Source organism: Meles meles, chromosome 4, assembly GCF_922984935.1.
Source record: "Meles meles chromosome 4, mMelMel3.1 paternal haplotype, whole genome shotgun sequence".
NCBI classification, from domain to species: Eukaryota; Metazoa; Chordata; class Mammalia; order Carnivora; family Mustelidae; genus Meles; species Meles meles.
Genome location: NC_060069.1, coordinates 40575438 through 40602438, shown reverse-complemented (window position 1 = coordinate 40602438; position 27001 = coordinate 40575438). Strand labels below are relative to the sequence as shown.

At 37.5% G+C, this 27001-nt stretch overlaps 1 protein-coding gene across 3 annotated transcripts in view; it reads right to left on the bottom strand.

Annotated features, from left to right (window-relative positions):
• SEC22A (SEC22 homolog A, vesicle trafficking protein) overlaps window positions 1-27001 on the bottom strand; it is a 75722-nt gene that overhangs the window by 18531 nt on the left and 30190 nt on the right. For all 3 annotated transcript variants that reach the window (XM_046002131.1, XM_046002130.1, XM_046002132.1), the window contains exons 5-6: window positions 16848-16963; window positions 2035-2100 (exon numbers count right to left, since the gene is read on the bottom strand). In XM_046002131.1, coding sequence (XP_045858087.1) covers window positions 2035-2100; window positions 16848-16963 — 182 coding nt within the window. The remainder of the gene's footprint in view (window positions 1-2034; window positions 2101-16847; window positions 16964-27001) is intronic.

Genomic DNA, 27001 nt, shown 5'->3' with positions numbered 1-27001 from the left:
TGGAAAAAAAGGCAAGAAACTACGTAGTCGTAGCTTTTGAGGTCTGATCTAAAGGGGATTAAAATACATCCTGACAACTGGAGATGGAACATGTTATAGGATAAATATAATCACGTAGGTTTTACTGTGGGAAAAAACCAGCATTATTATCACTCTGCTCAGCATATTTGGGAAGCGTGCAGTTTCATGCCTGTCAATAAGAAAACTGGCTTTCTGCTATTCTTTTTTAAAGCATGAATCCATTTAACTTCTCTCAAGTAAAAGAACACCTGGGTGACAGTCTCCTCTGAGAACGATTTTCAGCTGTTCCAGGTAATGTAACAGAGGTGCGCCTTTTAAAGAGCCTCTCAAAAGGCAACAGCACGGCTGTGGAGTCGCGCAGACTGGGGCTGGAGGCACTGACGATAAGACCTGGCTAGCCCTCAGTGAAACAAGATTAGCATGAGGCTTTCTGTGAGGATTTAATGGGTACAAGGAATATAAAGGACTTGGCACGCAGTAAGAACTCAATATGTTTTGCTATTATTAGTAGTATTTAAAAATATAAACAAAGAATCTTGGAACACTGAAAAAATTAAATTAAAAAAATGTTTCATTAAGCCTCTTTGATAAAAAGTGATTTTTAAAAACATAAATTAATGAATTAATAAAATTATTTCATTAAGGCAAAACAGCCAAAAGTATATTTTACAAGAATTACTCGTTAAATTATTTTAAAGTTAACATTTACCTAACGTTGTTTTAGAATCATATGAAATAATGCATATGTTATAAAATTTTAACTGAATAACCTTATAGAAATTATACAAATATAGGAATTTTGCTTACAGACAGCATAATATAGTGGAATGAATACAGTATTTAAAATCAGAAGACCCAGAGTTAAGTCCTGACTCTACCACTTACTGGGCTATATGATTTCTGGATAGTACCCAAACTGCCTCAAATTTCTCATTTTCAAAAATGAGATAATATCCTCTGTGTGACAGAACTGTAGACATTAAAGTTTTTAAAAAATCTACACAAGAATATTTCATAAAATTTAAGCATCTGTGACATTAACAAATACAAGTTTTCACATTTCCTGCATGAAATGTCATTCATTGTAGTTAAATCTGTCAAACTGTATAGAAAATTTCTAAATACAAATGATTAAGAAAAACTAGGGGCTTTAAAAAACATGAATCTAAAATCTTTACTCTATCTTTACATAAAGTCAAATGTATATATTCAAAGTATTTCACTAGAGACTTCTGAGTTGTAGGTAGCCTTATGTTGCAGTCCTGAATCTTTCTAACGTTCTTTCTATTCAAGCCAGAGAAATGTGTCACTTATAAGTTAGGTCAAAAGGTCTTGCCTGCTGTACCACATTTCAGCAAAGACATTCCTCAGGTTGAGTGACTGGCATGGTCACCTCTCCCTTCCCTACAAATCTGTGCTTCCTCTCTTCTCAGGAATGCCAGTACCCATTTCCCTATCACCAGGTGCAAACCCTCCTGGCTCTGTAAGTCTAGGTCCTAGGAGTCTTCCTCCTCAGTGTCATTCCCTCATCCCTGATCCCTACTGCCATTATCAGAGTTCACTCTCTCACTGCCTTCTGCCTTAAGTAGTGGAATCGCCTCCCAACTAATTTCCTTTCTTCCAATTTCTCTGCTCTGGCAATCCACCCCATTCCTCACTACTAAATTAAATATCCTAAAATCCGCTTTGGCTGTTTCCTGTTCAGACTTGCCCAAAACTACAAAATCCTCATGCTCAAGTATAAGCAGAGTCCTGAGGCTCAATAATCAATCACCAAAAAATCTAGAAGTAGCCTTTACCACCACAGGCAGATGACATACTGCCACTGAAATCTGACACAGAAGAGTGTTAACATTAAGTACACTGGGATCCAGGTCCATTCATAAAGTTAACAGAGGCTCTAAAGAGAGGTGAAGAACTCAGACATTTTATTTATTTAAAGTGCACAAATAAGAGAATACCTGAAACAAATAATAATAGGAAAGTGTTTCTCAAAAGTTGGAGAGAACCTACCTGGTAAAGGCAGGCTGCTGTTCCAAGGAAAAATGCAACAATGTAATTAAAATCTTCACCATCACTCTGCAAAAACAAAATTAAAAATTACTTTTTTCCTGGTGGAAGCCCATTTCCAGAAACAATCCATCAGGACAGGATACAGCAATGTTTATGCACAAATGGTCAAATTTTCATCAAAACGTGGTATGTAAAAATTCTCAAGAGTCCTGAATATTCCAAGGAGTGTGAGGTACAGAAAGACTACCAGTGTTCCTTTATGTTTTGACCCATCAATTTCACCTTACCCATGTGTCCAAGATGAAATGAAATGAAATCACTTATGTCAAGGGGTTTTAAATGGTGCTAGAGGCCATTAAGGAGATGGACCTTTATGCACATCCTCACCAGATGAAGCCATGAACTTTGAACTGGGCCAAACAACAAATATTCCAAAGACTCTGCCTGAACCGCAACTGCTATATAAGAGAATTTGCTTAGAGACAACCTTAGCAGCCAATTTTATTCAGCCAAGATTGGTTTTTCTGCTGCCAACATCAAACAAAATTCGTTGACACATACAAACATTCCTTTTTGTCTTCTTTAAGCCCTTGACTTTTGTAACCTAAAGGGACACAATCTGGGACACAAGGGACACAAATTTTTATCAAATCTTTGCTCCTCAAGCTGCAATTCTGAGACCCCAAATAATTGCTCTTATTTTATTTCAGCTCTGCCTCTTTTCTTAGTCAACCCAAGAAAAGATGAAAGCCAATGGGAAGGTTTCCACATAAGGTAAAAAACCTCTCTTCTCTACTGAAAAAAAAAAAAAAAAAAAAAACAAAAAACAAAACAAACAAACAAAAAAAACAAACCCATAAAACGTACAACATCCCAGTGGCCTATAAGTCAGTCCCACTCACTAGGATTACTACTTGACTCAAATAGATATTGACAAATCTTACTATCAGGTAAGCACATCACTGAAATGTCCAATAAAGTAATTTGACAGGATTTAAAAAAAAAATTGAAAAGTTACTGTCCACTAGAGTGTGCTAAATCCCAATGAGAACAGCCACACATGCTGTGCGAGAAAAACAGCCACCCAGAAGAGATACATCATACACAGAATGTTTTTCAAACTGAAGCAAAACTAATAGAAAACCCAAGTGTTTTTCTATTCTGAGTCCTCTTAAATATATTAAATTTCTTTCAGTGTTTTATAAAGTGAAACATAAAGCCCAGACAGGAGCCTTATATTTGGCCCTTATTTTAGAAAAAATACCTTTAAACAATGAAAATTTTCACAAGACATGGGAGTGTCTCTCATGCCCATGTCTTCATGAAATAATACACAGAGAAAATTCCTTTCCCGCTTGCTACTGGGCAACAGAACTGACCATAAGGCAGAGGGAGAGTTGCTTATCTTAGTGAGATGATCTTAAAATAGGAACCATCAATCTGTCTGGGATGCTTAGGCCTGTTCTACCTCAGAGCCAAGGAAGGTCATGAAACATTTCTTTTATTTTTTTTTTAAAGATTTTATTTATTTATTTGACTGAGAAAGATCACGAGTAGGCAGAGAGGCAGGCAGAGAGAGGAGGAAGCAGGCTCCCTGCGGAGCAGAGAGCCCGATGCGGGGCTTGATCCCAGGACCCTGAGACCATGACCCAAGCCGAAGGCAGAGGCTTTAACCCACTGAGCCACCCAGGCGTCCCGGTCATGAAACATTTCTAACTTTAATAATTCTAAGACTAAGTTCTGCTTGCTTTTTCTTAGTCCTTTATTTTTCAAATGATTTTTTTTCTGATCATAAAAGCTTATGTTTATTGTACAAAATCTGGAAAATAGACTGTTACAAAGAAGAAATGCATATAATCTATAATACCATAACCCTGGGATGATTACCACTAACCATTTCACGTATTTTCTTCCAATCTTTTCTATAAAATCATACATGTACATTAAAAAAATGGAGTCATACCTTTATATACTGCTTTTTAGTACTACACATTCTATCATAAATACTTTCTCAAGATAATGAGTATTTCTCAACCACATCATTTGTAGCGATTATACAACCTTTCATTGTGGGGCTACACCATTGATTTAATTACCCTATAATTGGATATTATTTTTTCCCTTGAGTTACAATATCACTTTATGACTCTCTTAATTGCCCTTGGAACACTTAATGGCACGTTTGTGGAGTCAGTCAGACCTGGGTTCAAATCTTTACTTACTATCTGTATAGTCTTGGACTATTTAACTTCAATTTCCTTTTTAAAAAAAATAAAAGTTGTACAGATTAAATAACATTTGCAAACAGAGGAACGCAACTGGCACACAGTAAGTACTCAAGATCATTCACCAACTCCTCTCTCCTTGAGGCTACCATCTGCATCATTTATCAGATAATTAGATTACCTTCTAAGTAGACTCTGACCTGTCTTTTTTTTAATTGAGGTAAACTGACATAAAACATTATATCAGTTTCAGATGCACACACCGTAACAATTCTTTATTTGTATATGTTGCAAAATGATCACAATAAATCTAGTTATCATCTGTCACCATACAAAGTTACAAACTTTTTCTTGTGATGAGAACTTAAGTTCTCTTAGCTCCTTTCAATATACAATGCAATATTACTGACTACAGTCACCATGTTGACATTATATCCCCATAACTTATTTAGCTTATAACTGGAAGTTTGTACCCTTTGACCCCCCCTTCATCCATTTTGCCCACGCCCCTAAACTTCCTTCAAGGCAGAAAATCAATCTTACTACTTGCATCAAACTGCACATAGCAGGAATTCAACAAATGCATGCCAAGTTGAGCTGACCTTAAAAAAATCTATTTCTACTTGCCAAAGATTATCTATGTATTTTCCATTCAATAAATATTAATTAAACACCTACAGGCCAGGTATTATATTACTAGACCTAGAACAGAAGACAACTAAATCTATATGAACTCAAGAAGCTTACTTTCTGATTAAGAAGGCAGATACATTAACCAACAATTCCCACTCAAAGTGATATCTGATGGGACAGGTGAGTGTACAGGGTATAAAAGGAGACTACTGGAGATACATCTAAACCTGCATGGAGAAAAAAAAAAAGGTCAAGGAAGTAAAGCTTAATCTGGGTCTTGAAGAATGAACTAGTAGAAAGGTAGTCAAAGTAGGGAGAGAATTCCAGGCTAAAGGAATAGCACATACGGTCTCAAAGAGAGAAGAGCCTAGGATGACTCCAGCCTTCTTATTAAGGCAACATTTGAATTATAGCATTCACTAAGCTGGAATACAGGAGGAAGAGTAGGTTTGAGAGCAGAAAAAACTGAGTTCATTTTGGACATGTGATTTGGGAGGGGCCAGTATGACATCCAAATAATTATATTTCATAGATTTAAGTTAGCTTCAGGAAAGAGTTGGCTCTAGAGATCCTACTTCAGTCATCTATTTAAACAGTTGTTAAGTGAAGGCCTAGGACAATCAAATGTAAGTCTTAATTCTTGATTGGCTCCTAGAATGGAGAGAGAGAGAAAAAACTATAAAGGGTATTTAGTCAACTGTAGAAATTTGAATATGACTTTTGTATTAGATAATACTGCACTGATCTTAAAAACCTTTGGTGCAATAAAGGTATTGTGATTATGCAGGAGAATTCCTAGTCCTTAAGGCATACATACTGAAAATTTTTCAGATAAACTGTCATGATAACTACAATTTTACTTTCACATGATTCAGGAAAGAAAGAAAAAAAGAAGTGTAAATAGGTATACAGGTGAGTGCTAATTGTGTTGTTTTTTTTAAATCTTTCTGTAAGTTTGAATTCTTCCAAAATAAGAGGCAGTGGGAGGAAAGAGGAATACAAAAATTTTTTTTAACACTATGCCACCACTAAAATGAATGTACTAGATCTCTATACACTGATATAAAATGATCTCCTATATAGTGTTAGGTGGAAAAGATGCAAATAAGCATGGAGTATACTGCCGTTTATACAGAAACACTCTGAAAGCAATTATGTAAGTAAATATATAAATTCATATGTACTAGCATACACACATTTCTCTCTAGAAGTATAACCCAGTGGTTGATTCTAGGGAAGAGAAATGGGAAAAGAATGACTTATTGTGACAACGGGCTTTGGAATTATAGGCTTTGAAACTGTAGGCATGTGTACATTTTACTGTGTGAGGATGTGTGGGTATGTGCACAGATTAACTTCTTTTTAAAAAGCCATCATGAAAATACCCAAACAGAAGGTAAAAGTTAAGAAGAATATTAAAGCCAAGGGCAGAACATTGGAGAATGCCACTATCTAAAGGACAGGTGAAGGAAGGAAGTTTACCAAATAAACTGAGGAAAAAGAAGACAATGAAAAAAAATACAATAGAAGAAAGTGGTTTCATGAAAATGAAGGGATAAGAGAATGTCAAGAAGAACAATGTAGCAAACTATTAATAGTGATTTATCTGCTTCTAAGTTTTTGAAAATAAATACTATTTCTGAAATTAAATAGAGTTACTTTTAAAAGGAAAACCTGAATAGTATGTAAGGTGAGACAGGGAGGCCACAGAAGACAAGGCCTCCAGAGCGGCTGCAGCATTTGGCAACTGGAAGGATTCTAGAGAGCTTAATGGTCAGTATTTGAAAGAATTGAGGACAGAAAAGAGATCACAAGAGACTAAGAGAATAGAGGGAAGGGAGTGGGAACAAACACAGTTTATCCTTTCAAAAACAAGAAGGGAATCTACATCAAGAAGTTAGTTTGTTTTTAAAGACCGGCATGCTATGCATGTTTATGAGCTAAGAGCTTCCTCTCCAGTAGAGAGGAAAATGAAATGTAAGGGAGGGAACAGCTAGTGATCGAGGGAAGGTGGGACAGAGGCTCAGAGTGGGGAGAGAAGTGTATATGTAGGGAAAGACAACAGAGGGTTGAAGGCAAGAGCAGAGTGGGGCAGATGTAAGGAGTTCAAATAAAAAAAATTTTTTTTTAAAGATTATTTATTTATTATTTGACAGGGAGAAATCACAAGAGAGGCAGGCAGAGAGAGAGGAAGGGAAGCAGGCTCTCCGCTGAGCAGAGAGCCCGATGTTGGGACTCGATCCCAGGACCCTGAGATCATGACCCAAGCCGAAGGCAGCGGCTTAACCCACTGAGCCACCCAGGCGCCCCAAATAAAAAAAATTTTTAAATGTCACTTTCACTTTTAGGGGAATGCTAGGATACCAATATACTGCTTTGAAAACTAACAGAGGAAAAGAGTATTTTTTTTTTTTGAAGGTGAGGATGAAGAGATAAACAGAGGCTTTATATAACAGTCAATGTTTTTGGATGATACCATTAAACTGTAATAATTGGGAAACATTCCCTTTTTAATCTTAAGTGGAAAAAAAGGGCACAAACTTATATAATGGATATGACATTATACAAGTCTATGTATATATGTATATGTTTGTATGTATGTGCTTATGTATATAAATACAGAGAAAATTTGGAGATGATTTTTATCTTTAAACTTTTTCCCCTCTATTCTTTAGCAATGAGCACAGAATCAGGAAAAAGACTTTTAGTTCTTTTGAAAGCCAGTAAGTAAGCACCACATCTTGGCATAGATATTATGCCACTAAGTAAGGCAAAAACTTCTGTTGAGCTTTAATAGGCAGAAAAAAAATCTATGGGAAATAACTCAAGGAATAAAAGTTGATTACTTCCTGCTTTGTAGTAGCCATTAGAAAGAATTTCAGAATCAGAGAGTTTTAGAATGCTAGTACTGAAGTGGTCCTTGAGCCTCTCTTAAATCTGCATCTTGCAAAACAGGAAAATGAAATCCAAGAAGGTAAAATAACCCATTCAAGGTCACTGGTTATTGGCAGATGTGACCACGTAGACTGAATTCCAGGCCAGCATTTTTTTTTTTTTAATATTTTATTTATTTGACAGAAATTACAACTAGGCAGAGAGGCAAGCAGAGAGAGGAGGAAGCAGGCTCCCCGCGGAGCAGAGAGCCCGATGTGGGGCTCGATCCCAGGACCCTGGGATCATGACCTGAGCTGAAGGCAGAGGCTTTAACCCACTGAGCTACCCAGGCGCCCCCAGGCCAGCATTTCTACTGTTGTATCAAAATCCTCAATTTTTTCCTAATGCACCATATGCAAATTATTTCTAGTTTGGTACCAGCTTAATTAATATCATTGTCTCAAGGTTGATCATTAAAGGAACACAGGCAATATAAACTTAGTGTGATAAAAGCTTATATATTCACAAGACGCCAATTCACAGTAAACTTATTAACATCTCTAAACTCAGAACAAAGTTAGGAAATGAGTGAAAATAACCTAATTTACACATTACTTGAACACCAAATCAAATTTACCAGTTTAAAATAAAACTGTACTCATTCTACACCTCCCCAGTTTAAACTTACATTCCAAAGAAATGTTTCAGTGCTATATTTTTTAATAAACTCCTTATTACCCTAAGAAGCAGTTATTAATTTAGAAGAAACAAACATGCTGAATCTTCAAACAACGTTAACAACATACAGGAATGTTGATTCACGTTGGGTTCTCAAATTGAAATGCGCCTCAGGCACCAACTTACATACTAGCAGATAAATGTGGCAATCATTTTTCGCATTCAGAAAGAGGAGTTAAAATTCACGGCCTTAAGAAGGTAAACTTTAATATCAATGTACTGCTCACACTCAGGAAATAAAATACATATTTTCAGCTAGATCTAAAAATATGATCCCCAAATAAATCCCTGGCTCTTCAATCAAGTATTAAAGAAATGCTGAGGTGACTTACTCTGTGTACTGCCTCCCTGCCTCCTCTATGACCACCATGATTTCAGGAACTCCCCCACAGTCAACTTCAAAACAAGTAAGTTTAAGTCCCATGTCCTGGAATTTGCACTTGAGTCTACATAGCACATTATCTCAAAAAGATCTTTTACTCACCAAAAATTATCTACAATGACTCTAGAGATTACTTCTAACACAAAATACATAATGAACCACAGAGAAGGCTGAGAGCATGTCTTAAATTCAATGGCTCTAGTGACATTAAAAAGGACCTTTCTGATCAAGCCCTATATTGGGCTCTTTGCTCAGCAGGGAGCCTGCTTCCTCCTCTCTCTCTGCCTGCCTCTCTGCCCACTTGTGATCTCTGTCAAATAAAACAAATAAAATCTTAAAAAAAAAAAAAGGGACCCTTTTATCCAATACGAGTCATGAACAATAGTAAAATAGACTCCAATGAAGGAAAATTAAAAGCAAGAGACCTCAGGCCCCCAATTCTGTATGTGTTTTCAGGTTAACTTGGGCTGAAAGGATGTACTTGTTGAAGTTAATATAGTTTGTACCCCTAATCCTACTCTGATTAACCTCTAAATTTATCACAGTACCCTCTGCAATCTGGCATTCCTTTCTCTCCTTCTCTTTGCCTACTGTCCATTCCATCCTTTAGGACACAGAATCCTTAGAAGGTAGATATTTCCAATGCTACACAGTGCTCCTTCATTATTCTTCTAACAAGACATGGAAAAGTATTGCCAAGCACCAGTTACTGACCAAAACATTTTCCTCTATACTGATATAAAATCCCCAATAACTAAAATAATACGAATCTCTACTTTTAGTCCAATGAATTTCAAAAAGCAGTGATTCTCATTTAGGTGAGAAGATCAGAATTTGCTGGAAAATCTTCTTAAACTACGTATGAGTGACAAACTACCTGTGCACAATATTCCCCCCAACTTTGTACTCTGTTTCCTTATTCCCTTCTCTGAGCATCCCTGTTTTAGAAACCTCAATTATTGATGAGTGTATGTGGAATAAGTCAGATGGCTATGACAGAACAAAAATTTAAAACAACCCTAAAGGAACCAAGTAACCAGGTGTCCACAGTTTCCAGTCAGCTAAAAATCCCATATGGATCAATTTTACAGTTCCTTGGATCAGAAGAGAAGAAAACACTGTTGGAATAAATTTAGTCTAGGACAACAGTGAAAAAGAGAATTCCATATCAAGCATTAAAAAGACACATCTCAAAGATACAAGCATCCATTGAGTTCCCAAATGATAAATGATCTACAAATAGAAAAGCCCCTTTTTCCCTACTTAAAATTTATCCCATGCGTCCTTCACACTCTAGCACCACAGTTTTAAGGAACCATTTAAAACAATCAAAAAACCTTGAAGCTTCTAGGGAAACTGTGGATTCTAAGATATTGGCAGTAAGAAACTATAAAAACTCAGGAAAATTGCTCAGGCTCCCTTTAACCCCCACAAAAATATTTACCTTTACTCTACTGAAATGTTACTTGAAAATCTACTTACTAGGTTGGGTTAACTGAAGTTTTTGTTTTTGTTTTTTTCATGCTTAAATAATAGGTGCTGATAAATACTCATTTTTATTACTTAAAATCTGAATAGTATATTCATATGGTTCAAAGAATAAAAATAATATGTAAGGCATATACTATGAAGAGTGTCATTCCTACCCTGCTTCTCATCTGCCCAGTTCCTACTGCAATTTTTAGTCTCTCATTGTTTCAGAGTTTCTTTATACAAATTAAAGGATATTATTTTCCCTGTCCATCTTTGGCAGGGGTATTTGGGGCTGAGCTGAGAGGGATGAGTGGGTACAGGGTCAGGGGGGCTCTCCATTGCCTTTCTCAAAACGGCCACTATTCTCAGAGGGCACAAAACTGTACATCTGACCTAAAACATGGATCACATTTCTAGACCCAGGTTCCACCCTGGCTGGGACATTGACATCCCCTCCTGGCCTGTGTGAAAAGGAAGGCTCATCCCCTCCATGAGAAGAGAAAGCCAATCCACCATTTTCTAAGACGCAGCTGGGTACAACAGGCTATACTTTAACTGTTAAGTGGAGACACATGTAATGAAAAATCAAAGCCCCAAGACTGCTCCTCCCTTCCTGGTCTTTGTTTTAATATTGCTGTGTGGTATATGTGTGTGTGTGTGTATTTAAATTAATAGATTTTTATCTTTAGAACAGGCTGACGGAAAATTAAGCAGTGTGTGTACTACAAAGATTTCCCATATAGGGGCGCCTGGGTGGCTCAGTGGGTTAAGCCTCTGCCTTCGGCTCGGGTCATGATCTCAGGGTCCTGGGATCAAGCCCCGCATCGGGCTCTCCGCTCAGCGGGGAGCCTGCTTCCCCCCTCTCTCTCTGCCTGCCTCTCTGCCTACTTGTGATCTGTCAAATAAATAAGTGAAATCTTTAAAAAAAAAAGAGTTCCCATATAACTGGCTCTTTCCTTGTTCACAGTTTCCTCATTATTAACATCTTATATTAATGTGGTACATTTGTTACAACCAATGAGTCAACAGTGACACATTATCATTAACTAAAGTCCATAGTTTACATTAGGGTTCACTCTTTGTGTTGTACATCCTTTGGGTTGACAAATGTATAATGACATAACCACCATTATAGTAACTACTGAAGAATATCACTGCCCTAAAAATCCCATAACCCAACTACTCATTCCTTCCTACCTCCCTCCAAAACCCTGGCAACCACTGATCTTTTTACTTATTGTCTCTATACTTTTGCCTTTCCTAGGATGTCATACAGTTGCAATCATGTAAGTATGTGGGTTTCTCAGACTTCTTTCATTAAGCAATGTGCATTTAAGGTTTAGCCATGCCTTTTTGTGGCTTGAGAATTCATTTCTTTTTATTACTGAGTAATACCCCATTGTACAGACTGCCACAGTTTATTCTTTCATCTTTTGAAGGATATCTTAGTTGCTTCTAGTTTTTTGAAATTGTAAGTAAAGCAGATATATACATTCATATGCAGGTTTTTATGTGGGCACAAGTTTTCTATTCTTTTGGGTTAAAAGACCTCAGAGCATGATTGCTGGATCACATAGTAAAGCTATGTTTAGCTTTGTGAGACAGCCACACTGTCTTCTAAAGTGACTGTGCCATTTTGCACTTCCACCAGCATTGAATGAAGAGTTCATATTGTTACATATCCTAACATTTGGTTTTGTCAATGTTTTGGATTTTGCCAATCTAGGAGTTAAATGCTATCTTATTGTTGTTTTAATCTGCAATTCCCTAGTGACATATGATGTTAGACATCTTTTAATGTGTGTATTTGCCATCTGTATATCTACTTTGGTGGGATGTCTGTTCCATTCTTTTGCCCAATTTTTAATTGCATTACTTGGTTTCTTGAGTTTTAAGAGTTCTTTGTATGTTTCAGACACACACCCTTTGTCAGATGTGTTCTGCAAGTATTTTCTCCTAGTCTGTGGCTTATCATTCTCTTAATGTCCTTCACAGACCAAAAGTTTTTAAACTTTCATGGATCATATTTTTGGTATTGTATCTAAAAAGTCATCACCATACCCAAGATCATCTCGGTTTTCTCCTGTTATCTTTTCTAAGTTTTATATCTTACATTTAGGTCTGAGATCCATTTTGAGTTTTTTTTTTTTATTAAAGGTACAAAATCTGTGTCTAAAATTATTTTTTTGCTTGTGGATGTCTAGCTATTCCAGCACCATTTACTGAAAAGACTCTTCTTCCTCCACTGAATTGCTTTTGTTCCTTCGTCAAAAATCAATTGACTGTACTTGTATGGGTGTATTTCTGGGCTCTCTATTCTGTCCTACTGATCCATCTGTCTATTATTTTGCCAATGTCACACTGTCTTAATTGTGATAGCTTAAGAGTAAGTCTTGAAGGAGCGCCTGGGCGGCTCAGTCGGTTAAGCATCTGTCTTCGGCTCAGGTCGTGATCCCAGGGTCCTGGGATGGAGCCCCACACTGGACTCCTTGCTCAGCAGGGAGTCTGCTTCTCCCTACCCCTCTGCCTGCAGCTCCCTCTGCTTGTGCGTGCACTCTCTGTCAAATAAGTAAATAAAATCTTTTAAAAAAATAGTAAGTCTTAAAGTTGGGTAGCGTCAGTGCTTTGATTTCATTTTCCTCAGTATCGTGTTGGCTACTCCGAGTCTTTTGCCTTTCTACATAGGATCATTTAGTCAATATCTATAAAATACTGATTTTGTTTGGGGTTGTGTTGAATCTACAGATCAAGCTGGGAAGAACTAAAAACTTAACAATATTGAATCTTCCCACTCGTGAACATGGAATGTCTCTCCACTTATTTAATCTCTATTTATTTAATCTTCTTTCTCTTATCAGAGTTTTAGTTTTTCTCATATAGATCTTGTATATGTTTTGTTAGATTTATACTTGAGTGCCTCATTTTTGGGTATGCCAATATAAATAATATATTGTTTTTTAAATTTCAAATTTCAATTGTTCCTTACTGATATAAAGAAATTCCGATTTTTATATATATATATATATTTAAAGATTTTATTTATTTAACAGAGAGAGATCACAAGTAGGCAGAGAGGCAGGCGGGGGGGGGGGGGGGAGCAGGCTCCCCGCTGACCACAGAGCCCCATGCGGGGGTCCATCCCAGGACCCTGGGATCATGACCTGAGCCGAAGGCAGAGGCTTATCCTACTGAGCCACTCAGGCGTCCCTGATATTTATATATTAACTCTGGATCCTGCAACTGTAGTATAATCATTCATGAGTTCCAAGAATTTGTCAATTCTTTTTTTTTTTTAAGATTTTATTTATTTATTTCACAGAGAGAGAGAGATCACAAGCAGGCAGAAAGGCAGGCAGAGAGAGAGAGGGAATCAGGCTCCCTGCTGAGCAGAGAGCCCAATGTGGGGCTCGATCCCAGGACGCTGAGGTCATGACCTGAACTGAAGGCAGAAGCTTAACCCACTGAGCCACCTGAACCGAAGGCAGAAGCTTAACCCACTGAGCCACCCAGGCGCCCCAAGAATTTGTCAGTTCTTTGAGATTTTCTACACAGACAATCAGAACATCTGTGAATAAAGACAGTCATATTCCTTCTTTCCCAATCTTTATGCCTTCTGTTTTCTTGTCTTACTGCATTAACTAGGTTTCCCAGTACAATGTTGAATGGGAATGGTTAGAGGGGACATCCTTGTCTTGTTCTTGAGCTGAGGTAAGAACCATCTAGTTTCTCATCAAGTATGGTAATAACTGTAGGATTTCTGCAGATGTTCTTTATCAAACTGAGGAAGCTCCCCTTTATTCCTAGTTTGTGGTGAGTTCACGAACAGGTACTGGATTTTGTCAAATGCTTTTTCTGAATCCACAGACATGATCATACGATTTTTCTTCTTTAGCCTACTGATGTGACAGATTACATTAACTGTTGAATGTTGCACCAGCCTTGCATACCTGGAATAAATCCCATTTGTCTGTGGCATGTAATTCTTTTTATATACCATTGGATTCAATCTGCTAATTTCTTGCTGAGGAGTTTTCCATCTGTGTTCATGAGTTACATTGGTCTGTAATGTCTTTTTTATATGTCGACAGGCTGAGAAATCTCAGAGCCATCAGTCAGTTACATGTAAGTGGTCATCAGTTTAATCAGATTATTGTTCTTCGGAAAGCTAAACAACAACTGCAGGAGGCAAAGACATTACCGCACAGAGAAAACATGAAACACTCAGGGATCAAGGCAGTCATCAGCCAGCTGTAGCAGCTCAAGAGCATGAAAACCTTAGTTTATACTATTTTCCTTAGTTCTGAAGCTGTGAATCAGAGGAGGGAGAAGGAAAGAATCAGTCCAGGAAGATGAGGGATAAGATGCCTGAAAGACTATTTTTCTTTTCTTTTTTTTTTTTTTGTGAGATACAATAGCCTTGTCTGACTTTTAACTTAAAAATAATGGGGGTCTAAGCCCCCGGTTCCACACTTAGACACTGTCTTCAGCGGGTCAGGGATGATAAGCCTCTACAGCACAAAAACTTTTCTCTACCCAGACCTGCTCCCTCCCCTTCTTTATCAATTTGACAATTTCAAACAACCTGAGAATTTTAACAGAAATGTTAACAGAATACTATCTTCACAATTTTTGCCAACTCTAAATTATATCATTATTTACTTAATAAATTCCATAAAATTATGAAAATTAATCTTAAAAGGAAAATTTTATCTCCAACATTAATCTCTTTTTAAAATATTTTATTTATTTATTTGTCAGAGAGAGAGAGAGAACACACACAAGCAGGCAGAGTGGCAGGTAGAGGCAGCGAGAGAAACAGGCTCCCTGCCGAGCAAAGAGCCTGATGTGGGACTTGATCCCAGGACCCTGGGATCACGACCTGAGCTGAAGGCAGCAGCTTAACCAACTGAGCCACCCAGGCATCCCTCTCCATCGTTAATCTTACCAAATACAGATGCTACACATTGACATACACTAAAAACATGACTCCTAAAGTTAAAAATATTTATCCCTCTACCACCTAAAGTCATCTACTGTGAGAATAGTACTAAATGTGCCCCATACTTTGAGAAATACTCATGAGATCTCCTTTGTTTCATAAGTAATGAAGGTGAGGACCTGAAAGTAAAGTGAGCTATTTAAGGTCACAGAGCTAATCAGGAGCTGAGCTGTAACCAATCCTTTCTCTCTTTCCTCCACAAACAAAAATCAACTCTTCACCCACCTATTCTACTACTCTTTCCACTACATCAACTATTAAAAAAAAAAAAAAAAAAGGAAGAGAGTATCTTATTTATTAACTTTTTAGTCAGCTTTCTCCAAATTGCCCTTTTTTCTTTTTGGCAGGTTGTTTTACTGGCTCAAAACTGAACTCCCGCTGCAATAAAACTGACCTGGCTACGAAGCAAGGACAGGAACACTAAGGGACAGTAGCCATCTGTCCTGTGCCTGAAAGGGAAGAGGGGCTTTACCTGAGGGTTCATGACGGTTGAAAAAAGAATTGAAAAGTCATGAGAAGCACCCCTTCCCACTCAAGGGACAGCTCAGCTGACTGGAACCTGTGATGTCCTCTGCTACTGGCTCCATACAACAGAGGACATTCAGGCGGTACTGAGAATGGTTCAGAGTGTTCCCCAAATTAACAAGCAATTTTAAAAAAGAATATAAGATGTATTAAGTGGTTTTTTAACGAATGGTATTCTGAGCTTAATGCTGACCAAAAACAGAGAACTAATTCACATGTGGAAGTGTAAAAAAAAAAAAAAAAATCTTTAGAGGAAGTGCATAGAAACAAAGGTAAGGAAAATTGTCCAGTCTGAAATGTGCTAAGCTTAAAGAAAGAAGTTTCAAGAAGTTTACAAAAAGAGAAAAAGTTAATATATTCTGATAGCCATAGTCTCTGGAAAAAACTCCACTGGAAAACAAAATAGTTGCAATATCTGAAAAAAAATAGTGGTTTCAGGTAACCACCAACAAAAAGGAAAAAGAACAGATAACAAAGTTGAAATACATAGAAGTAGGACAAAAACCTGCCCATAAATACCCCCTTTTTCTTCCATTCCTCTCTGTCCAATCAGATCCTTCTAGGTCCAGCTCATTCCTCTACAAAGCCCCTTTCTCCTATCCTGACTTAATATGACTGCTCCTCTTCTGAACTCTTTGTACTTGGCAATCATTCATGTGCTGCTTTCCCCCCCTCCCAATTCAACCCTAGGCTCTGAGACAGCAGCACTCATGTCAGACATAGCTTGGTGTCCCAAGAGTACCTATAAATAGTGCCTCCTGTGGAGTAAATAATTAATAGGTGCTGAGTCAAGGAAGCCAACTAGAAATAACTGTTCTTAAAGGAAGGGGAGACTAGGGCAGGTGTAAAGAATACAGAATCTGAGCATGCACCATAAATTGTACTACATCCAAATCAATTCAAATCGAGTTACAAGTAGAATCAACAGACAAAGTCACCTGAAATTGCAAAAACAGTACAGTACCTGCAAAAGACTTTCTATGGCATGAAAACCTCGAATTAAATTCAGAGCTCCACATAAAAGACTGAGGATAAATGCCACAATCCCTGACAGAGTCACTGGTTCCAGTCGCTGGTGAGCTGGAAAATAAAAGAAATAGTTAGAAATGAACACCATTATTCTATGCCAATACCTAAACTTACGTAAAATGAAATTCACTGCTTGATTTAAATGGGTCAAACATGGATTAATATTCATAAATTTTTTATTAACATATTAGTTAATTTTTTTTTGGTGCAAAATGTCTGACAACATGATAGCTTCACTGCCCTGAACTCAAGTTCAATTATCTTCTTTTTCTCTATATTTTTAACAGACATTTAACATGCACTTGGGATATATAGGCTAAGGAATGCTCACATCTGGCAACATTATCATGTAAAAACAAAAACAAAAACCTTACTGCCTAAACAGGACTACCATTTGCAAAGAGTTGCAAGTATTTGCAAAGGTGACTTTGCCTGAAAGATCATTGCGTAATTCCTACTTTTTCTGAAAATGCTTAGATAACATTTTTAAGAACAAACACAGCTTGTTTTTTAAAGCAAAAGTCTCCCTTATTTGGGTTCCAGGTCTATAAATATCATGGGATATAGGTGAAAGCTCCTATATAATCACCACTCTGAACTTCACGATAGAAAGTCTTATAGCTATGAAGTTCTTGATCCCTGAGGGACCACTTGAAGACCACTACAAATGATAAAACACTAGCTGAAAAAGCAAGTGACCACTTTAACTTCACAAATGCATCCCCTTATCTGTCAGGGTTTCAGCAATGGAAGAAATTTAGTTATACAACAGTTTCACTTTATCATCATCTTGGGCTTAATAAACAACTGAATCTAAAAGAAAATACAAAACTAAATACAAAATCATCTAGACCTCAAAAAGGAGACAGAGGAAAAGAGAGGACAACAGAACTACAGTTAGGTCATTTTATTTAAATCACTGAAGTATAAAAGCCCTAACAATGAAGTTAATGGTGTGGAACTTTAATATAAAGAAAGGCTTAAATCTTTGCAACTTATGTTCAGCCATTACAGCAAAAAAGCTTCCCTAAACAGTTCACAGAAACACAAATCCCCACATATCACAGGAAAGTATTTGTTCCTCAAGTTCAGCAGAAAATGCTAAGATGGGAAAAAGTCTCTGAAGTTTCTTCTGTGCCCAAGCTGATTGCTGGGTCTCTCAATCAATTTCCTTGAGATTTTTAATATGAAAATAAAAATTAAATATCTCTGTAAAGTATTAATACCAAGTTTTATAGTAGTAGAGGGAAAAAAACCTCACAATTTAAAAATCTTTCCAACTAGTCTACCAATTAGTCATGTTTTGTATCCCTGGTCCATCCTTTCCCAAACCCTCTCTCAGTATTAGCTGGCTTCTAATAAGAAAAGAAATGCTTAATATGGGCCTCAAGCATAATACCTGACAACTAAACAGATTATATAAATCGTACTTCTAAAATATACAAGTTTACCTTACAAAAAAACCCAAATAATATTCTGTATTATAACTAAAAAATATTAGCTGTTTATGGTCAAGTAAAGTATAGCCATTCTTGAATGGGAAAATATTACCATTTTAATGTGTTGATCAATGTTTAAGAAATAATAGGACTATATAAATTTTCTAATATTTATCTCTTGGCCTTCCAGCACTCTCTTTATAATTATAATATACCATTTGTTATTATTAAAATTATTTCAAAATGAACAGAAATATTTTTAAAAGCGTAAAAGCAAATGACAATTCTCTTTTAACAAAGACAACACATGTATTATGCTGAAGGAGAGGCTGGAGCTGTGCACAATCACTGTGGGAAAGAAATTCTCAAGTGGAGATTCACCCACTCCCACCCTATTTCCTTCCCTAGGACCTGTGGAAATGGTTACCAAGAGAAAACTCCATCTGCATACAACATGAGGGTGATATTCCTCCCTAAGGACAATCTGTCATGTCAACAACTGAACAAGATATTTAATCACATTTTAATGTATTATGCGATATCTGCTACTTTCTATTTCAGTAAAACAAATTTTAGATTCATTGTTAGCCACAAATGCTTACTGGACACTTCAATCTGGCACCATGATAGGTACTATTAGGTTAAAGTGGATTTGGAACAGTAATAAATGAGAGGCAATGTAGAAAAAAAGTTACGGAATCCAAAAAAGTGTTACCTGGTCAATTTTTGTTTTGTTTTTGCTATTATTATCTTTTGCTACAACACCATTTCTTTACTTAGCCTCTTTGAGCCCAATAATGGCATTTTCACAAAATTAAATTTTTTATGAACCAGTAATTAATGAAGTTTAGACAAGTTCCTAAAGAAGTAAATCTTCTGGAACCAGAGGGCTATTGCTTATAGGGAATTAAGTATTTACTCAGCAAATACTTTTTAGCATAATTCTGTGTAAGATGTTGTGCTTTAGAAAATACAATAAATCATTTGCATAACCCGCCCTCAAGATACTTCTGGTCTTTTGAAGGGAAAAAAAAAAAATAGATAAGCCTGTGAAAGTAATAAGCATTCTAAACTAAAAGAGTTAGATTCTGAAGAGGAGGAGAGCTGGGTGGCTCTGTCCGTTAAGCACCTGTCTATGGCTCAGATCATGATACCAGGTTCCTGGGATCAGGTCCCCCACTGGGCTCCCTGCTCAATGAGAAGTATGCTTCCCCCTGCCTGACTCCTTGTGCTCTCTCTGTCAAATAAATAAAACTTTTTTAAAAAATAAAGAAAAGAAAAAAGAAATTCTGAAGAGGAAAGATAACTAGGGGGAAGGTGGTGATACAGCAATGATAATAAGAAAACCAAGGAAGATCTTTAAAGATGGTTAAAATTTAGGCAGGCACGAAAGGGAAAAACTGCACTTCTGCAGAAGAGAATGTGAGCATGGAGGTGGAAATGAGATGCAAATAAGAGCATGAACAACAACTACAACCACCTCTGCCAATCTTACTAATAGTGTCTGTTCTCAATGTACCAGGCACAAGTGCTTATATACATGATCTCATGTCACCCCTCCAGGAACCCACTGCAGTAGGTACTAGAATTATCCTTATTTTTTTTAGATGAAACTAAGCTTTGGGGAGATTAGGTGATTTGCCCAAAGTAAGTAAATGAATGGGGGATTTAAATCCAGGTAGCCTGACACTAGACCTCATGTACTTAACCATTCTGCCACTGGGCACTGTTTCTGGTTCTGTTTGGCTTAAAAGGGTATTTATGAAGAGAGGAAGAAATAAGGTAAAAAAGGGGGGTTGAAGCAAATTAATAGATAGTTGTAAATACTAGACTAAAAATTATGAACAAGTTAGACAATGAGGAAACACTGAAGAGCAAGAGACCAATATGGTTAATGCTATGCTTAAGGAATATTAATCTATCAATGGACTGTAAGGAGATTAAAAGCAGGAAGACAATATTTTCTCAGTGCTTTCTCAGTAGATACACTTTGTCCCACTTATCCTTCAAAATGAGGTACTTCATAAGGCAGGAATGACTAACTTCTCAGTTTCTGAATTTTTTCATCTGTCAATGGAGGCTAAATAATTTGTTGGAAGTCAGACAGCTAGTAAGTGTCATCTTCACAATTAGCACTTGGGTCTGTAAGACTGCAAAGCCCATGCTCTTTTGACAAATATATCTTAGGGATTCATTGCAAAAGACTGGCTGATAAGAGGGCCTGAATTTGGATAGTGAGAGCAGGAATAAAGAAGAAAGAGGTGAGTGATATCACAGGGGTTAAAACTACTAGATGTGGCAACTAGTTAGATATGGGAAACAAAAGGGAAAAAATATTTTTTAAATGTCAAGATTTTAAGTATGGGTAATTAGAAAGTTAATGGTACTACCAACAAAGACGCTGGAAGAAACTCAGCTTTGATCAAGAATGGAGATTTTTTTTTTTTAAAGATTTTACTTATCTGGGCGCCTGGGTGGCTCAGTGGGTTAGGCCACTGCCTTCGGCTCAGGTCATGATCTCAGGGTCCTGGGATCAAGTCCCGCATCGGCTCTCTGCTCAGCAGGGAACCTGCTTCCCTCTCTCTCTCTCTCTGCCTGCCTCTCTGTCTACTTGTGATCTCTCTCTGTCAAATAAATAAAGAAAATCTTAAAAAAAAAATGTATAAAGATTTTACTTATTTATTTGACCGAGAGAGACACAACGAGAGAAGGAACAGAAGCAGGGGGAGTGGAAGAAAGAGAAGCAGGCTTCATCCCAGAACCTTGGGATCATGACCTAAGCTGAAGGCAGATGCTTAATGACTGAGCCACCCAGGTGCCCCGAGAATGGAGACATTTTAAACATATCAAACTTGTAGTGATAATGAGACATGTTTAATAAGCAATGAAAGAGCAGCAGAGCTGGAGAAACAGATGTAGTTTGTATCTGAAAGGAAGGGATGGGATGAGATTACTAGGGAAAGAAGTAGCCCAAGAGCAAATCCTGGGCAAATCTTTGGCAAATAGTACCTTTGCAGGGAGGACGAGGAGTCAGGAAGACAGATTTAGGAGAACAAGAGGAGGAAAGAGCCTCAGAAGCCTAGGAAGGGGAGGCCATCCAGAAGAAAGATATGGATAACAATGCCTGTGGACAGGCCAAAGACAGTTTGAACTCAAAATGAAAAAAAAAATTAGATTTATTGACTAAAAGATGGTTGTTGACCCTTTATAAAAACAATTTCACAAGAGTGAAGGCAAAATTTAGACTGCAAGAGACTACATAACTATTGATGGTAAGAGAGAGAAGCAGTAAGTGAATGCTACTACCTTTAAAGAAAACCAAGATGACAGCATGACAGATAGACTACGACTGAGAAATAATAATTTTTCCCCTGTAATGTGGTAGCGGAGGGAGATTTAAATACATTTATAGGTAGAATGAAAAAATTCAGTGTAGAGGAATAAGAAGAGTCAAAAGAAAGGGAAAATGATGAAAGCGAGTACCAGAAGAAGCATTATGAAGATTCAAAATGATGGTACTGTTCTAACCTTCAAACCTCCTAATACCACAGTGCCTACACTTTGAGCAAAAACAAAGTTCAGGAGGTACAGTCATTCAATGATGCCCTAAATATCTAGAGAAACAGATTTTAGAACATATGAAAGAAATTTCAGGTCCATTCCATCTAAATGAGTATAATTGATTACTAAATTATGACTGAAACTAATTGTATGGTATTAAAAACATACCACTCTTTTCACCAGTGAGGCCCCTTCTTACATTATTACCTGTCAAAACCCTGTATGTTGTTCAAGGCCCTGGAACCTGAAAGTGGTACTTCCATTTATCTCTGTTTATCTCTTTGGGAACATGTAGCACATTCTATCTTGTATCTTACTTATTGGCATGTGTGTGTGGGAGAGAGGGAGAGAGAGAAAGAGAGATTAGGATATTTATTTGCCTCGTGGGGCAACTGCTGAATAGAGTACCATTCTCAGCCAACTGACATATTGTCTATAAAATCACATAGGTGGAAAAAGGCTGATTAATCTAGTGTTTATCCTAAAAATAAAGGTGTTAAAGAGACAGAAAAATGTTCTGAATTTAGAGTTTTGTGAAGTTTTTTTAAAATAAAAGCAGAATAATAAAATTAAAAAGATTAGCAACAGTAAATGTTGATGAGAATGTAGAGCAATTGAAACTCTCATACACTGCTTATGAAAATCTAAAATGGTACAACTACTTCAGAAAACCGGCCATTTCTCAAAGTGTCAAACATGTACCTCACTTTTGATTTGGCAAATTCCACTGCTAGTATTTACTCAAAAGAAATGAAAAAATGTTGGGGCACCTGGGTGGCTCAGTTGGTTAAAGCCTCTGCCTTCGGCTCAGGTCATGATCCCAGGGTCCTGGGATCGAGCCCTGATTCGGGCTCTCTGCTCAGCAAGGAGCCTACTTCCCCCTCTCTCTCTGCCTGCCCCTCTGCCTACTTGTGATCTGTCTGTCAAATAAATATATAAAATCTTAAAAAAAAAAAAAATGAAAACATGTTAACAAAAGACAAATATCTGTAGAAGCTTTATAACCCCAAACTGGAAATAAGCTAATGTCCTTCAGTAGGAGAATGGGCAGAATGTGGCATGTTCATTCAATGACTACTACTCAGCAATAAAAAGGATCAAATTACAGAGACCTGCAACATATGATGTAGTACTAAAAGAGGACAAACACAAGAGTACACTATATAATCTTGTTTCCATGAAGTTCTAGAACAAACACAATTAAAAATAACTAGAGTGTAAAAGATTAGAACAATGGTTGTCTGGAGGTGGGATGAAGATTGGGAAGAGACATGAAAGAACTTCCAAGGGAGATAGAAATATTCTATATCGTGATAGGGATGTGTATTTGTTTTTTTCCCTTATATTTTGTATTTTGATGCTTTGATATCTTGGAGCCTTGCCGACCCTAGAGGACAGCTCTTAGGGCTATCTAATTCCCAGAGAGAACAAACAACTCACCTGCAAGAGTGCTTTTCAAAACCAAATCCCCTAACCCAAAGTCCACACATACTTTACCGCCTCTGTGGGGCTCTCACACTCAGGGCCACTATTCCCCTGCCCGAATCACCCCAGGGTCAGGTATCAGACAACAAAGGACAGCCCTCTATCCCAGAGACTGCCATAAGTACACAAGGTAACCGATCTAAACCTGCTTAGCCTGCTTCTCCAGTTCCTTCTTAGGGAAAGCACAATAAAGGCTCTTGCTCATATTTTCCTCCCACTCCCTCACCTCTGGACCAACACCTACACTTCCCCACGTGGGCCTGGGTGGAGTAGCGTGAACCCTTCTCTTGGGATCTGAGTATAACAAACTACCTTTTCAGTGGCAGCTGTCTCCTGATCTGTTGGCCTTACCATACCTGAAGAGTAATAAAATCTATACTTTTAAAATGAGTGGTTTATAAAAATGTATCCATGTGTCTAAACCATACAGCAAAGATATGTGCATGTTAATATGTGCAAATTTTCCTTAAAAAAGAAAGAACCACGGGTGTGTCTGGGTGGCTTAGTCAGTTAAGCGTCTGCCTTTGGCTTAAGTCATGATCCCAGGGTCCTGGGACTGAGCCCCAAGTCAGGTTCCCTGCTCCATGGGGAACCTGCTTCTCCCACTCCTCCCCATTTGTGCTCTCTCTTGCTACCTTGGTCTCTCTCTCTCTAAGAAATAAAATCTCAAAAAAAAAAAAAAGAAAAAGAAAAGAAAACCAGAGAAGTAAATTATCAACTAGATGAGTGGATAGTGGGTGGGGATACAAAAAAATTAGAATGGCAAAATGCTGATATAGTTATTATAATTGTATTATAATTGGGTGACAGGTACATAAAAGTTCATTACACTATTCCATTTACTTTGTAGCTATTTGAAATTTCTCTATGATAAAATGTTTTTTTAAAAAAAGAAAAAAGGTAAAAGTAGGACCTAGTGTTTAACTTAACATATTGACCCGTGATGGACAACAGAACATCTGTAGACTTCAGAACATTAGAGAAAATATTCATACTAGACTGTGCGGGGAAGGGTCAAAACGTCAGAAAGAGAAAAAGAAACCAAATGTAAAATAGTCTAACAGAGAAAAAGACCTGAAGAGTAATGTCTGTCAAATAACTATTAACCAAATTCCAAAATAAAGTAAATAATTTTATTCAGGAAAGAAAATAGGAAAACATACTTAAACTCAGAGATTATAGAAAGTAATTACCCAGGTTTCATCTGGATTAAAAGAAAATTTTATGTTAATATTAAAACAAGTTCTAACTGTGAATTACTTTAAAAACTTCTTTCTTAAAATTTCTTCTCTTTCTTTTTTTTTTTTTTTAAGATTTTTTTTTATTCATGTATTTGACAGAGAGAGATCACAAGTAGGCAGAGAGGCAGGCAGAGAGAGAGTGAGAGGGAAGCAGGCTCCCTGTGGAGCAGAGAGCCCGATGTGGGACTCGATCCCAGGCCCCTGAGATCATGACCTGAGCCGAAGGCAGCGGCTTAAACCACTGAGCCACCCAGGCGCCCTTCTCTCTCTTTCTTAAAACAATTATCAAATCCCAGATGTCCCTCCATCTTCCAATGTCTGCTGTCTGGTGATCCAAGATACCTCTGCAGACTACAGGTCAGAGTGGGGACTTACAGAAGTCAAACAATACATCAACTTTCTAACAGAATTTCTCTCTTGGTAGGTCAAGTTGGATGGACACCTACCTCAAATTAAAGACTAATTTTCTAGATCCTGAGTGTGTACATTAATGGACAGATACTCTGGCAGCAACACTGACTGCCAGATCTATGGAATTAGAACTATTAGAAAAGGAAAGGCCAATGGAAGCCATGGAGCTCCCCCACCCAAACGTCATCAAAATATTAATCCCTAAGGTAAATGCAGAAATCAGTGTCATCATCCAAGGCTTATTAAAATATGCACAGATAGTGATTCCTACTACACGCTCATTTAACTCTTCAGTTTAAGGCTCCAAAATGAGAGTGTCTTAGAGGAAGACAACAGATTACTGTGGGTTCCAACTGCACATGCTCTTCCATGTGGAACAATTATCTAATTCCATGACATGTAGGTGCTAATTTGCTAACACTTTCTTCTCTACCTAATAAACAGAGAAAATCAGAAGCATTTTGCTTTTACCTGATAAAGATAGCAGGGCATAGGAGCACCTGGGGGGGGGGGGGGCACAGTCAGTTAAGCATCCAACTCTTGATTCTGGCTCAGGTCATGATCTCTGGGTTGTGAGGCTGAGCCCCATGTCATCTCCACACTGAGCATGAGTCTGCTTGGGATTCTCTCTCCCTCACCCCCTTCCCCCAGCACTCCCTTGAGCTCTTGCTCAAAAGAGAGAGAGAGAGAGAGACCCACATTTAGTACATTTACTATATTGTCACCAGGTTATATCAACTCTAAGCCAGAGATTAGTATGTAGCAGGGGTTGGCAAACTACAACCCACAGGTCAAATCCAGCCCACTATCTGTTTTTGTAAACAGAGCTTCACTGCAAACCAGCTTTACCTATTCTTTCACACATTGTCTATGTTTGTTTTTGTATTATACCAGCAGAGTGAAGTAGTTGCAACAGAGATCATTTAGCCTATAAAATCTAAAATATTTGCTATCTGGCCATATATAGAAAACATCTGCTGACTCTTGGCCTATAAAGACCCAATATCTTAACACCTCCTGGAGCATTATACTGATCCATTTTGTTGATAACCTCATGCTGCCAGGATCTGAAGAATAGACAGCAGATACCCTGAGATGATACATGTATGGAAGAGTATGGAAAATAATAACAAAATTATAGGAGCCTACCACCTCAGTCAAGTTTCTGGAGGTTAATGGTCTCAAGTATACTAAATGTAAAAATCAAGATGCACCTTGCAACCCATACCACTAAGAAAAGGAATGCTGCCGAGTATGCCTTTCTAGATTTCAAAAGCAACATTACAAGACTTGGGTAAACTGCTCCAACATGTTTACTGAATAACAATGGCTGAAGAGAGCCAAAGCAACTGAAAGATCTAGACTGCATTATAGGACATTTTGCCACTCAGCCCTTATGACTCACGGATCTAATGGTGTTCAAAATATTTGCAGAACATAAAGATAATGTTTTGAGTCTGTAGCAAATTTGGAAAGAAGAATCATGAAAGAGGTTCCTGGGTTTTGAAGCAATGGACATGGCCCTTAAGCAAAAATAAAAATGTTTTCACTTCAAGAACTAGTTCCTGGCTTCCTTTTTGGCCATGGCAAAAACTAGTGGCCCTACCATGAACTATCGGGTATATACTATAAGCCCTAAGGCACCTGCTAAGACAAACAAATGAAATGAAGAGGTATAATAAGTCAACCAAGAACAGAAAAGGGATCAAAAAATAATTTAAAGGAAGGCAGAAAAATAGAAAAAGGTGACTAAAAGCAGATGGGATAAAAAGAAAACAAATAATCATGATGGTAAGTTTGAACCCAACCATATGGGGGCACCTAGCTGGCTAGTCAGTGGAACATATGACTCTTGATCTTGTGGTTGTGGGTTCGAGCCCCATGAGGGGTGTAAAGCTTACTTAAAAATAAAATCTTAAAAAAAAAAAAAGCCCAACCACATTAATAAACAC